The 14187-nt window shown below is 39.8% G+C and overlaps 1 protein-coding gene across 1 annotated transcript in view; it reads right to left on the reverse strand.

The window, feature by feature from the left end:
• Positions 1-1206: 1206 nt before the first annotated feature.
• Positions 1207-14187, reverse strand: part of LOC113959885 (cyclin-dependent kinase 7-like) — a 15043-nt gene continuing 2062 nt past the window's right edge. Inside the window, exons 3-8 of the mRNA XM_027669180.1 lie at positions 14045-14163; positions 12890-12989; positions 11912-11998; positions 10078-10227; positions 7067-7214; positions 1207-1261 (exon numbers count right to left, since the gene is read on the reverse strand). Coding sequence (XP_027524981.1) covers positions 1236-1261; positions 7067-7214; positions 10078-10227; positions 11912-11998; positions 12890-12989; positions 14045-14163 — 630 coding nt within the window. The 3' untranslated portion in view covers positions 1207-1235. The remainder of the gene's footprint in view (positions 1262-7066; positions 7215-10077; positions 10228-11911; positions 11999-12889; positions 12990-14044; positions 14164-14187) is intronic.

The raw sequence follows: 14187 nt of genomic DNA on the forward strand, positions 1-14187 counted from the left end.
AAGTTTGCAGGATGTTCCTCTACTGTGTTTATTCTCGGATTTTTCTTGTATAAATGATTATTTGTTTTAAATCTCCATTTTGCCGTGTTGATCAGTGTTGTGTATTGTTATAACAATATCATTGCAGCATCAGGACTTTGTTCCTGATAATGAAAGCCAGTGGAACGAACTGGGACCTTACCTTTCTTTCAACTTTTGACAGTAAATACCTGGGCACAGGACTTCAAAGCAAATAGACACCCCTGACCCCCTCTTAATATTTTAAGAATAAAAAGATGATGAGAAATAAGGACAAAAGCCAAGGAGAGGAGGGTTCAGTCCACAGCAATACATCGAAGTATGACCTATCAGCTTTCTTTTTTTTTTTTTTTGTAAAACCTGTGAATACCCTGTTTACTTTGACAGCCTTGGGTTACTGTCAGTGCTTAATAGAAAACATTTTACTGATTTTGCTTCCTTTTTAAAGAATGACCTTGAGATTGTTAGCATGCCACACCCTAATTTTTTTTGGTAGCAATTTCTGAAAGTTGTGTTGTAACTTAAGGGCCCATGTCCTAAGCAAAAGGTACTGTACCTTTATTCAGGGCAGGCCTTGCCTCTGTAGGATGTTTTTCCAGCTTTTGAATTTCAGTTTTTAGGTTTTTTGTGCTGTGAAAAATGACCTTGTCGGTTTAGCCATTGCTGCATTGCACCATTTTACATACAAGGCAAATTTTTCTTTGAAGAATCTCAGAAGTCTAAACTTTAACTGAGGGCCATACAGAAGCCTGATGTAGTAGTAAATTATAGTAAAGAGACACAAGAAAAAGTTACACGAGTGAAAAATAGCTGATTTTAAAATATAAACTGGAAAGTACCTGTTTGTCTTATACCCCTTACTTCAAATTTTATTTGAGCTTGTAGAACTTTGATACTGTAGAGGTATTTTAGAGTATTTTTATACAATTTAACTAGACTTTGTCCAGCTGGTGATGGCATTTTGTATCATAAAATATACACTGGGACTGTTAACAAGAGGTACAAAATGCTTTGCTTGTTTTGTTTAATGTATTTTTGCTCAGTCTTTTTATTTACTTTTGTCAAGTAATGAGATTCTTTACAGATTTTTATAAACTTAAACCTTGGTGTGGGAAAAACATTCCAATTTTACCCCATGCTGGAATCGTGTTAGCTTTGGTTTTCAGACCGCCAGACTTCGGTAATTTTCACTCATTTTCATACACCATCCACAGCAATCAAAACATCAGTTTTTTTCGTAATCCTGAAAAGTGTAAATCACATTGTTAGTAAAGTAAAGGGGTCCAGCCCTCTCCTCAAGGTCTGATACCATTCTCAAGATATATCTACTCTGAACTGCTTAATGCTGCTTACTACAGTGGCAGTACATGACTTCTAATGAAGCTCAGAGAGTGATAGAATCAAAGCACACTTAAATCAATGTGTACTCCAAATGAGTCACAAATTCTGCAATTAAGTATTGTGGCAGTTTGAGCCACATTAGAAATCTAAAATCCAATTTCCAGGCTTCTCCCCACCCCTTCTCACAATTTATCCTAACACTGGAGAGAAACTTTCAGGCTAGAGGCTTCTGTAGGGGAAGGGGGAAGTATATACATTTATTTATACAAATAAATACTATACAAACTAAAGGCAACTATATATATTACATTTCTATCAGTCAGTCCTTTCAAGCCCCTCCTTTAACTTTAGTCCAGGAGTAGCTGGACTATGTAAGGCTGATATGTAACACAGTCTTTTGCTGTGGGTATGTTCTGGGCTCCTGAACACTTCCCCCTCACCAAAGTTCCAGTTGTTTGTTGCAGTTTCTCTCCTCACAAAGTCCAAGAAGATAGCTTTGAGTCCTTGCTCTTCTGCTGCTGGTGATTTCTCCCTCTCGGTGTCTCACCTCGGTTCGTAGGCTGCTGCAGTGTAGCTTATCAAGCATCTGTGTCCTGGAATCTTCATTCCTCCACGTCAGTTCTCGGCTGCCCCCAGTCAGCTTCGGCAGGCAACTCTCGAGCTCTTGGCTCGCCTCCAATTTCGCCTGGGATTCTTCTCCCGAGCGCCGGGCCTACTTCCACAGCCCATCTCTTGGCTCAGCTTCAATGTTGAGCCTCTCCTCCACTTACAGTGGAGGGAAAGAAAAAGCCCCCCTCTACAGCTTCACTGCAGAAAAGGAGGGGGAAGAGGGCTTGGCTGCAAAGCCTGCCTCTCTCCTCTTACCTCAGGTGCTGTGAATCTCTTCCTTCACAGCACACACTCCAAATGCTGACTCTAACTCTAGGCAAAGGCTGAGTTGGGGGGTCGCAGGGCTCCCCTCTCCCCCCCGGAGGGGAAGAGAGGGAGCCCAGCCACCCCCTGGCCTTGTCCACCTACACGCAGCAGACAGCAACAGCCAAACAACCAAGACAGAACTGCCAACCACTTCCGGTGCTGTGATATATGATTTTGAGCAGAAGCGAACAACATGGACAATGATTGGCTCTCCAGGGAACACTGTCCTGGCACCCAATCACCTCTGAGCCCCCCCCAGCCTCTCAGGGGGGCCAATCTCAAACTATGACAGTATTAATTACATTTGGGATACATGTAAGTATTTTTCTTTGTTGATATAAAAAGCTAACCAGTCAACTGTTGGCATGAAAAGCTAACCAGTTAATTCTACTTTGAAACCTAAAAAAAGCAAACTGTTCTAAACCTTAACCCTGTCCCACCACACTAACACTTAATTTTTCTTACATGCTGTCAGATCCAGGACAAATTCTTAACCTTAGATATGAATAGAATGGCTTTGGTTTATTTCCAAACCAATGTAGAATAGTTCTGATATTAGGTAGATTCTTTATGCTGCATTAACTCAGGAAAAAGTTTAGTGTACCTACAACTCTGTAGGAATGCAGATCAATAAGACTGCTTCCTGGGGAAGCAGTGCTGCTTTTGGTTAAGTGACAGTGATGTCATCATAATATCAGTGTCTCCACATACCACACTGAACAGAAATAAGTGGCAATAGCAGACAGAAAGTATGCATGCTTAATACTTTTCACAGGCAGTCATCCATCCAGTGACAGTTTTTCCCTGACAATAGAGACTGTTTTCTGAGAAGTACTTAAGTTTGGTGAACACGCCCCACAGGCTACAGGGTTTTGTTGTTGTGGAAAAGCAGCACACAGGGTGATGGCAGGAATCTCTGTCCTGACAGTCAGGTCCTGATGCCAATATTTTACAAGAGGGTATCCATCAGTAATCAGTCTATTTTGCCAAGCCCCAGAGTGCTACCTGGACAAGGCTAAGGAAATGTATTGTGCAGGATGCAAGGGCAGGCCAGTCTAAGAATTTCAGGGAATACAGGTTTTTTTTTTTAATTAGTTTTGCATATTTCCACCCTTAATAGCAGTAAAAACATACTGTCCTTCAAATTTTATTTAAATAAAGACTGTAGGATTATTCTTCCAAACAACTATTCAGATTTTAAGTTTAGATGGTAATGTCATATAAGGATGGCAAATGAAATCCAGGGCAGCAGATTTGCTAGCTCTAACATTGGCTCTCTTCTTAAACGTTTGTTGGCACTACCTTTGAGACCTTCTGATTCTGTCAGCCCAGCTAAGGCAAAACCAAAACATAATGGAAAATCCATATTGGAAAATCCATTATGTTTCCATTTCCACTTAGTGGAAATGATACTGCTTTTTATGCTGATACTCAAATGTCTCAAAAATTAATGCTGACTTCTTAAATGCCTCATTTATAGCTAATCTCAAAACTCCTAGCATTTAACACATAAGCTTGATTTCATCTTGTTGAAGATGAGACTTTTTGAAAGATGTTAAAGCAGTTATTGTTCTAGCTTTATACAGCTCTGGAAACTCTGCCTATTGTCAAATACAACAATTAAGTCACAGAAATCAAAGAAGCATTTCTCTTTTTCCTGTCCTTTAGTTAACAGGCCTATTTTAGGGCATGTACTCCAAAACACTAATCACAAACCCTCAAATGATCTTTGCAAAAGGACCTAAAAAGCTTAAATTAATTGCCTAAGCTACCATAACATGACAAGTTCCCACACATCAGTTGACTGATGGTACTGGGGTCAGTAAACAGCGTGCAAGTAGTCAGCTGATTAAATTTTATTTTGAGGTTGAAGTCTTAAGGTAGTGAACCTGATGCATTTTACTTTTAATTTGACAGACTTAGAAACAACCATTCAAAGTGCCTAAAAGTTAAGTTAAACCCTAATAATGTAGTTACTTCTCTGAACTCAAGAGGAGAAACACACTTCTATGGAAGCATCTCTATTACAAAAAGGTACCACTTATCGGTGGAGGGGCACGGAACAGATTGCTCACTTGGTCAGCAATATGTCGGTTTATTACAAGAAGAACACTCATTATATACTGCTGCTACACCCGGACATGTGATTCTTCTTCACACAGCATTGGATACATAAGAGAAACATACTTTGTTGTCCACTGCTAATTGGACCGCAACTGAGGGCACACATTCACCCTCTTGAAACTCCACCTTAACCTTGGCAGGGAGCCTTCTTTGTCCTAACTTCAAAGGCTGAAGCCATATTAGCTACGCAGTTCTTTTACTGTCTGCACCCAGCCATGCCAAGGCAAGGCCTACAGAAATGCAAAGGAAATTGTTCACACACGATCTCTATTCTCCCAACAACCGCTTTTGAGTATTATTGAGTCTTATACTGGCAATAACAAAATGGCTGATGGTAATCTGACAGCTGCTATCTAGCATATTCCAACTGTTAGGAAGACCAAGTCCAAGTTTAAGAACCAATATTTGCCTCTCTGGTAGAAGGTCTGAGTAATTCAGCATCAGATACAGGTGTTGAGTCCTGAGCACTTTTCTTGCCACGAATATATGAAATAATGCTACTGTTTGGGGAAGACTGAAGGAGGGTGTCATGGGTTAAGATTGGCCCCCCCTGAGAGGCTGGGGGGGGGTCAGAGGTGATTGGGTGCCAGGGCAGTGTTCCCTGGAGAGACAATCATCACTCGTCTTGTTCGCTTCTTCTAAAAATCATATATACACAGCCACTGGAAGCTGTTGGCAATGTTTCTGTTGGTGTCTGCTGCGTGTAGGTGTAGAAGGCCAGGGGGTGGCTGGGCTCCTTCTTTCCCCCTCCAGGGGGGAGAAGGGGAGCCCTGCGGCCCCCCCAACTCTGCCTAGGTCACAGTTAGTAGGCAACATTTGGAGTGAGTGTTTGTGAGGGATGCGACTCACAACACCTGAGGTAAGAGGGAGGAGGCTAGGCCCTCTTCCCCCCCCGCATCTGCAGGATGCTTGGGACAGTGTATAACTGGACCGAGCTGCCTTGTGGCCAAGGCTAGGGGGCTTTTTTTCCTCCACTGAATTGAGACTTGTGGGGGGTGGATTTTAAGGCTCAGCATTGGTGTTACAGGACGATTTAAATTAGTAGTAGAATGGCTAAGGCTTAGTAGAAGAGTAGGCCTAGTTAGCAACCTTGTTTGTGAGCATGGAGTGTTGTGCTGAAGAAGTGGAAACGAGAATCAAAGGATTTAGTCAAGCATGTATATAATGATTTGTTACCTAGGATGTGGTAAGAGTCTGTTAAACAGTTTCTAGGGGTAAGACAACTTAAGCAGATTTATGATTAGAGTAGATGATCATTAATTGTTATCAGAATGAAGTATGAGCTTGTTTGTAACTGTACCTGGTTTGCTGTGTGTAACTAAGAGTAACTGTTTTCATGGAGAAGTTGCATGTAAACATGTTTGTGTGAGATTATAAAAACTGTACGAAAAATGAGAGTCTTCGGAATCCTGGCTTGGGACGTGAGTCCCCAGGTTCCCTGGGCCCAGAATAAAGCACCGCATAAACCGGCACTCTGTTGGTTTGTGTTTTTGTTACGGGCAACATTGGGAGCAGAGCCAAAGTGGACGGGCTAAATACAGCTCGGTGCCAGGGGAAGAGAAACCCCAGGCGAAATTAGAGACAGACCAGAGAGAGGCCCGGAGGATGTCCTTCACAGTGATTTAGAAGCAGGACAACCAAAAACCCGGAGGAGGAATGAAATTCCAGGACACATATGTTGATAAACTGACTACACTACAGTAGCCTACGAACTGAGGTATGAGAGGACAGACTCAAAGCTATCTTCTTGGACTTCATGAAGAAGAAAGAACTGCAGCAAACAGCTGAAGGTTGGTAGGGAGTGTTCAGGGGCCCCGAACACTCCCACGAGAGAGAGACTGGTTACTTATCAGCCTGAAAAGGCTTTTCCTGGACTAAAGTTAAAAGGAGAAGCTTCAAAGGGACTGATAGAAGTGTAATATATATATATAGTTGTTTTTAGTTTGTACAGTATATTTATTTGTGTAAATAAATGTAAATACTTCCTCCTTCCCCTATAGAAGCCTCTGGCCTGAAAGTTTTCTCTTCGGTGTTAGGATAAATTGTGGGAAGGGGTGGGGAAGCCTGGAAATTGGATTTTTGGATTTCAAATGTGGCTCAAACTGCCACAGAGGGTCCCAGAAATGTGCTTCATGTTCCTTACCCGGAATGGTCTAATTAACTTGCTTACCTTATGAGAAAGAAAGCAGAAATCTCTCTGAATCTGATCTACATTTTCCAGTCTGTCATTTTACAGAATCACATGCTATGTTTTGGACTCTCACAGTCCTCTCCTCATTTTGTTTTGTTTTAAGTGGTGTGAAGTTAAATTACTTCCACCTAAGTAAGATGCCTCAGGAAAAAAGGCTCATCATAATAGCCTATAATTTACTGGGCAGTATCACACACCATTAGAGCAATTAATGGAATTGGATATTTCTAACAGATAGATATTTCTAAGCATCGTAGAAGAGTCTTTTTTGTACTAATTCTGTCAGAACACAGAACTAAGTCATTCTCACCCCAAAGCATTTATCCTAAACCACAAATCACTGAAGGGTTTCAGCTGGTGTTGGTGCCCAGGGAATTAGTCCATTCAGAGAGTTTATGTTCTGAAACACTGAAAATATCCCATTCTCTCTGAGCATGTAGCTCCTATTTTAAAATCAGTGAAATATTAAGAGGTTACCTTGATCTATTCCTTCTGGTTTTTTCCTTTTTAAATTTAAAAGTGCATTTTGTTGCTCCTTTACAGCTTCTGCAGGACCGTTGGGTCTTGGCAGCTGATTTCCTGGAGTGGGTCCTGGTTGGTTACTGAAATACTTCTGTTTCAATGCCTTAATGACAATGGAAGAAAAATAACCAAGTAATTAGCATTAAGTGTCAGAATACCATTTATAAAGAGGTTATAATGAAATAAAGCACTTACTATTGGGACTTAAAAACTACTTGGACATTTTTATACTAGAAGGTGGCCTTGGGGCAAATCAAGTGTATGTTCTCAATTACTATCCACTCCACTTAGATTTGGTAAAGCAAGGGATAGTTATTTTCAGCTAGCACTCAGGCATCCTAACAAAACTCTAGACTATTTTGCAAAAGGTCTTGTATAAGCAGTTTCTAACTCTGAAGAGCTCACATTCTGAATAGACTGAATAGTCTTAGATGAGACAAGAGTCTCATCAGAGTTAAGAGTAAAGTAGGAATAAAGAAAAATTAAAGAAAAATTAAAGAAAAATTAAAGGAATATATCTGAAGTCTCGATCAGATCCAGGACTTGGACACCAGCTGTTTTGTTAGCTTTTAAGATTTCTTTACTGTGCTGTTTCTACCCTGTAAACTATGAGAAAGACACAATTTCTATCAGAGCAGAAGACAAACACAAGTGAGCAAGGTTGATTTCATTTAGTGGAATTACATACCCTATTTTAAATTTTAGGAACTTCACAGTTTCCATAAAGTGTGGTTAACAAAAAGTGGCTGTCTCCTAGGCAATCATTACTCCTGCTAATGCCAGTTACATGATATTCAATGCTAGTTATAAACGAAATCAATACTGTAAGCACAAGTTGTTTCCTGCCTTAAACTGTAGCATTGCCAGTAAATAGTCTAGACTGGTGTCATGGTTTGAGAGCTTCAAAAATCCAATTCTCTAGTCCAAACCCCCTCCCACATCTCAACCCAGTGTGAGATGGATTTTCCAGACACCACACAAGACTCAAAATGGGGGAAAGGGAATATATATTACAATGACTGTACAAAATAAATACTACAATACATTATATACAATCTTAGCTATCTCTACCATGACATAAAAGTATTTACAATGGATCAAATCTCTTCTCCCCTCCAAATAAAAGTCCAGGAGGGAAGAAGGAAAGATCCTTTCCACTTTCAGAGCAGCATTCTCTTCAGAGTAGCAGTCTATCTCTCTTTCTCTTCCATGCAGCAGCTGTAGCTGGATCTCTGCCAGTACACACAAGGGGGTATCCAAGCCCTCTTGGCCACTCATCTCCAAGCGAGGGTCTTCTCTTACATAGACTGTGTTCACCGGGACAAGGGTCACTTCACTATGTCATATCACGAAGCTCAGGGGTCTTCGTGACGGTCCAGATCTTCAGGGGATTCAAGTTCCCCTACAGAGCTTCTGTGCTCTGTCTCAAGGCAGCGGGAGGGGGCCAAGGTCACCCTCTCCGCATTCCTTCTCGGAGCTTTTCAGCTCCTTTCTGCAGTGCTGTAGCACTTCAAGGCTCTTTCAAGTAAGAGTCCATCATCCTCCTCTCTCTCGGAGGTCTCAGAGGGGTTTGGGGTTTTGTTTCAGTTCTTACTCAAACACTCTCTCTCTCTCTCTGTAGAGCCTAGTCTTGCTCTCTGTGCTGCTGACTCTCCTTCTCTCGGACAACTCTGTGTCTCTCTTGCTCGGCTGCATGTTTTGTTTCTGCTGCTTCTCCCTTATCTCTTCTGGCTCTCTGCCACTGCTCTCTGGATGCTGCTCCTGCCACTGCTCCTGCTGCTTCTTACAGTAGAGAAACTCCTTCAGCTGTCAGCCACAGGTACTTAGCCCAGCCTTATGCTGTTCCAAGTCCCTGTAGCCCCCCCCAGCCAGGGGCTGGGGGGCCAGAGCCCCCCAGGGGGGCTCCTGCCCTTTCTCCTCGTGGCCTTACAACATGACTACTTCTTCAACAACTACAACTACCTTCTCTTCCGTTCTGCTTGTGATATGTTTATATTTTGCAAAAGCGCTCATTGGGTAAAACTTTAATGGTCACCTCCCCCTGGGGTTTTACCATTTTATAACTTCAGGGGGAAAACTCTTTTCCCACCACCACAACTGGAAAAATACACTGTCCTACAATATGATCTGAAAAATCACTTCATACATATGTACTGGTGTCCCAAGCATAGCAGAACTAATTATTTGGAAACTTATACTGAATGTTCTTAAAGATGGTGGCCAAAAAAGTCTGAAGGTGCTCTGAAAAAGTCTTCTATAAAAAGATACATAACATCTACACTAATCCCCTAGATTCAGATCTGCCTTGTCTAACCAGCAATGAGGGAGCCCTGGCCTTAAGGGGACAGCTCTGTTCATTGCATGCCTCCCTAACAGTGTAAAGTGACAGAAATACACTTTTCAAACTGCCAACTGGTATATCTTCCTCATTACAGAAATCAATATTATGAACTAGAACATTCTGCAAGATTTTCCTTTGAAGTCCATTTCTCACCATCAGGGAGTAGTGAAAATGAAAGTATAATGGAAAAGGATATTTAGACGAGCATCATGGTTTAAATCACCACAGAATTTCATGTTAAAAAAGCATCATGACTGTTTAAATGAAATTGAAGAAGACACTGGATGAAGTAAGACTGAAAATCTTTCAAACCCAGGGAATAGGATATGCTATGTTAAGACTTAACCTTCAAGCTTTAGGTGATTGAATTCCAAATGTCAAATACGACTGTCTAAAGGTCATGACTCATACACCTTTTAATTGTCTACCTTTGCTCTACACTGGGAACAGAGATGATCAGTTAGCATTATCCATGCCTTTCAGAGTTCTCTAAAACACCGGGATTATGTTTTCGGAAATTCATGTAACATTTCATTTCAAACCTGGCTTACTGGCTTTAAAACACATTTATTTGATATTAACAGTAGGTTAATGCACATTTGGACATAACTCAAGTGTACTATACCTGAGTAGCTGTAACCCTAGTGCAAGGATTAAATGTGAATAAGCCTTGGAGAAGATTGAGCAGATCATCACCAGCCGCATTGAAGATATGTTGAAGTGGTATTCCAGGGAAAGATTTAAATGTGACATAGTCTGGAAGACTTGTCATCCCCTACAAAGACCAAAAATGGAATATATGTTTTTTACTTAAGAGTTCAGTTTTTCACAGAAAGCAAACTTCATATGGCTGTCTTTCAGCAGAAGCAAATCATCTTTCAAAACACCTTGCTAATACTTGGTCACTGAAATAACAAATGTAGGAGTAGTGGGTCATAAAGACTTTTTTTTTTTCAGTAACTGTTCCAGTTGTTTTACACTTTCCCTTTCCAAATTATCTGTCCTTTCTTTGCTTTAGCAGTGACCAGGTCAAAAGGAAAAACTGTTAACAAAAAAAGGAAGTAAAAAAGAACTTTAGAGTGGATGCAGACAAATGAAATAAAGGTTCCTTTTGTGATCTGACATGGTGGGAAGGAAAATATTCACAAAAGAGCAAGTGTTTCTCCACATTAATAAAATTAACTGCATTTTGAGCTACTTTTGAAATGCACAACTGAAAATTTATATGGGCTGTTGGAGGAGGGAAGGAAAATGTACACCAAGCAGTTAAACAAAAGATGAACTGCGTACTTTTTTCTCCTGTAGGTATGAAATCAATACCATTGTATTCATATTCTAGCATAAAAATGATCTTGTAACAATTATCCAAATGTAATACTTTAGTAGTATTTTAAGTATTTAGTCATCACACTTCAGCAAGTTTGTCCATGCAAAATAAAATATTAACAATAAAGTGAAAAATGTGCTCAATCAGTTACAATCTTGATAGTAGAGTTTTCAATTATTGAAATGCATGGGTTTGCAAATTAACTTAGGGATGCATCATCTCTATTGTGCTAGCCAATCTCCTATTCACTCCTTTCCCCACACATATCTTAACTCTTCCTCTCCAAAGAAAGCAGAAATGTCACTGTAAAAACCTTTATGTGTTTCATTCAGAATCCCAGAGCAACAACAGAATTGTGTGGGGTTAGCAGTGCCTCATACGGTATTTCTCCATATGGCTACAGCTCCATTTCATGATCATGTACCATAGCATTCCAGTACAATTCACACAAAGGAAAAGCAGCATGGAGAGGGAGCAGAGGTTAACAAGTAAAGTGAGTGCTTCCATAGCTCAACAACAGGTCCTGATCAGGGAATTCAGAACTCCTGGTGTGAGTTGCTCATCAGAAGTTATGCCCCACTTCCTGTCAGTCTGCCTAATATCCATAGTTAGGTAGGTCATTGTGTGTCCTGACAGTGAGTTTTGCCTAGTATTACTGAATTTATTGTCACTTCATACTAATTTGTATTTGTTACCGTACCGTTACTGAGACAAATTGTTCATCTCTAAAGCTTTTGGTCTGGTGTTTCTTACTGTATTCCAAACTATAACTTACCTTGGCCAACTTAGATCCCTATAAATGGTTCCTACTTCTGAAAGTGATGAAAGCCTTACAGGTTAAACACAATTCATTAAACAAGCATCCCAAAAACATTAAGCAACAATAATTACACACCAGTAACCATAGGAAACTGTGCACACACAGAAAAGAAACCATAAATTGTTGTTAATCTTGCTATTGATCAGAGGCTTGTCAAGAGAAACAACAAATCTCAACTGCTCTGTGAGATGAGGCAACTGCCTTCTGAAAATCTACTCAAGTATTCTGGTATAACCTTTCATTTAATTTCAGAAGTTAAAATAGAGAGTATCAAGTAAAACTAATGTCAGTCTGTTAAACAAAAGGACTCACAGGCCACTGTTCTTCTGTTGGAGTGCCCAGTGTTTCAAATATCCTTGTCAGCTGGTCAAGATCAGAGTCTCCAGGCAAAAAAGGAACCTAGAAGGTAACAGCATTTGATTTAAGTTCTGAACTTCAGTTTTAGAGTGGAGCTGTGAGTGATCATTCATCATTGCAGGGCAAAACATCTCTGTATACTATCTCCCCACAAAGAGCTACATTGAATATTGAGGCATTCTACTGATGTCTGAATAGATTCTGAAAGTTTCTTGAACCTGGGCTTCATAATGTTGACTTGACAACAGGGAACTAAACATAAAATTACACAACCACATTAATGTAAAATAACTAAACACAGGAAAGATTTTGCATCTTAGTTGTCAAAGTCAGTTGGTCATGGTGATCCTTCCATCATATGTTCCCTGAAGTTAGCTTTTATATATATATTCAGTACATTTAAAGTGAATTGTAACTGGATTACAGAAGATAAACTGAGGAAATGAGATTTAAGCATGAGGGAGAGTAGACACCCATTAGAATAGAAAACTGTCTTATCAGTATCACATATTATTTAAACTAAGCAGAAGACTGAAAAGGGGATGTCTGCCCAGTTCAACTTGTACCTTGCACACCCAGCACACAGTGGAAGTAAAAAGAAACTTTGTGATCACATTTCTAGAAGGTTGTGTGAAACTGTAACACTAAGAGGACTGGAAGAGTTACCTACTTGGCATCTCCCAAGGCAAGACGGTGACAGTTTGTTGCAACTTTTTTACCCAACCGTTTTGAAAGACTTCCAATGCTTGTGGATGCTTATGAAACCTCAGTCTATTGCAAAACTTCACTTTCATTACAGTTAACAAGGTTTTGGAAACTTTCTTCTACCCTAACTGTCTTTACCTGCTAATGTTAGCAGGAAAGAAGCAACCCATATAAAAAGCTGTAGTGCACTAAAGAGGAAATACAAAATGCTTACATTTGAAGACTTACCCTGAGGAGCAATTCAGCTAAAATACAACCAACAGCCCACATATCAACACCAACACCATACATTCTAGCTCCAAACAATAGTTCTGGGGCTCGGTACCATCTGAAAAGAAAACACATTTTGGGAAAATCACCTGACTTTGCTCATGTCAAATGCTGTATATTGTAGCAATGCAAATACTAAAAAGAGGATGCTACTTCTGCCTATATACTTTTCAGACACTGAAGAGCTGTAGTCTACCCTACAAAGTGTTTTGTTTATAAGAAAGACGGAAAAAAAATGTGTGTATTTCTCACCATAGGGTCACATGCAACCACAAATTAACTGCAGTTTCAATTGAGCTGATTACAAGCAATGGAACTGCAGGCATGCCAAGGAAGAAAGTTTTTAACTTGCAGGTTTGCAGGTTATAAAACAAAATTTTCTTAAAATTTTATGTTGAAGGAATGACAGCAAGACAGAACTCCTTCCAGCTTCCAAAAATCTCCATATCAACAAACCTAAGTATTGAGGCTGGTTTTATGCAAAATGAGCTTTGTTGTTTAAAACAGCTACTTAACACTGCCTAGGAACAATTAAGTTTAATGCAATGACCTGATACACAGGTTGCTCTCAAACTACTGTGGAATTTCTGCCTTTTGAACAAAGATGTTAAAACAAACCAGCTTTGCATGAATACTTTTAGCATTACAACAGTCAGAAGGAAACACCTTGCATGTTTTGCAACCCTGTTTTTAAAGCATACTTTAAATAAGCATGCTATAAAAACCATTAATAAATATTTTAATTGGTTCAAGTGTTTGTCTCATAATAGGTAATGTGACTAGCTACAAAATTGGTTCTAGGTCTTGTGATTAACAGAAAGTAGCAGCTGTCTTGCTCCCAAAACCAGGCTTACAGGAAGATACGTATTATTTCCATATATTTCAAAAGAGTATCATACCAAAGAACAACTCCCAGGGATGCATATTGTAGCAGTTCTTATGGATATTTTGTTAAACAATACTTCCCTGCATGTTCTTTATGAGACTCTTGCCACATAACATGAACTAGATGCTACTCTTTGAATATGTTGATATGACATGAGAGAGGTGCCAAGAGACACCTACAAAACAACTAAATAATCTCTGTCTAAGAAACAAAATGGAATGTCTTACCTTGTTACTACCTGGTGTGTATAAACTCTATTTGGGCTTCCAAAAGATTTTACCAAGCCAAAGTCAACTAATTTTAAAACCCCATTTTCATCTAACAGCAAGTTATTTGGTTTAAGATCCTGTCAGTAGAGAAAGCAAATAAT

The sequence above is a fragment of the Corapipo altera genome, unplaced genomic scaffold (assembly GCF_003945725.1).
Source record: "Corapipo altera isolate COAL_440 unplaced genomic scaffold, ASM394572v1 61534, whole genome shotgun sequence".
NCBI classification, from domain to species: domain Eukaryota; kingdom Metazoa; phylum Chordata; class Aves; order Passeriformes; family Pipridae; genus Corapipo; species Corapipo altera.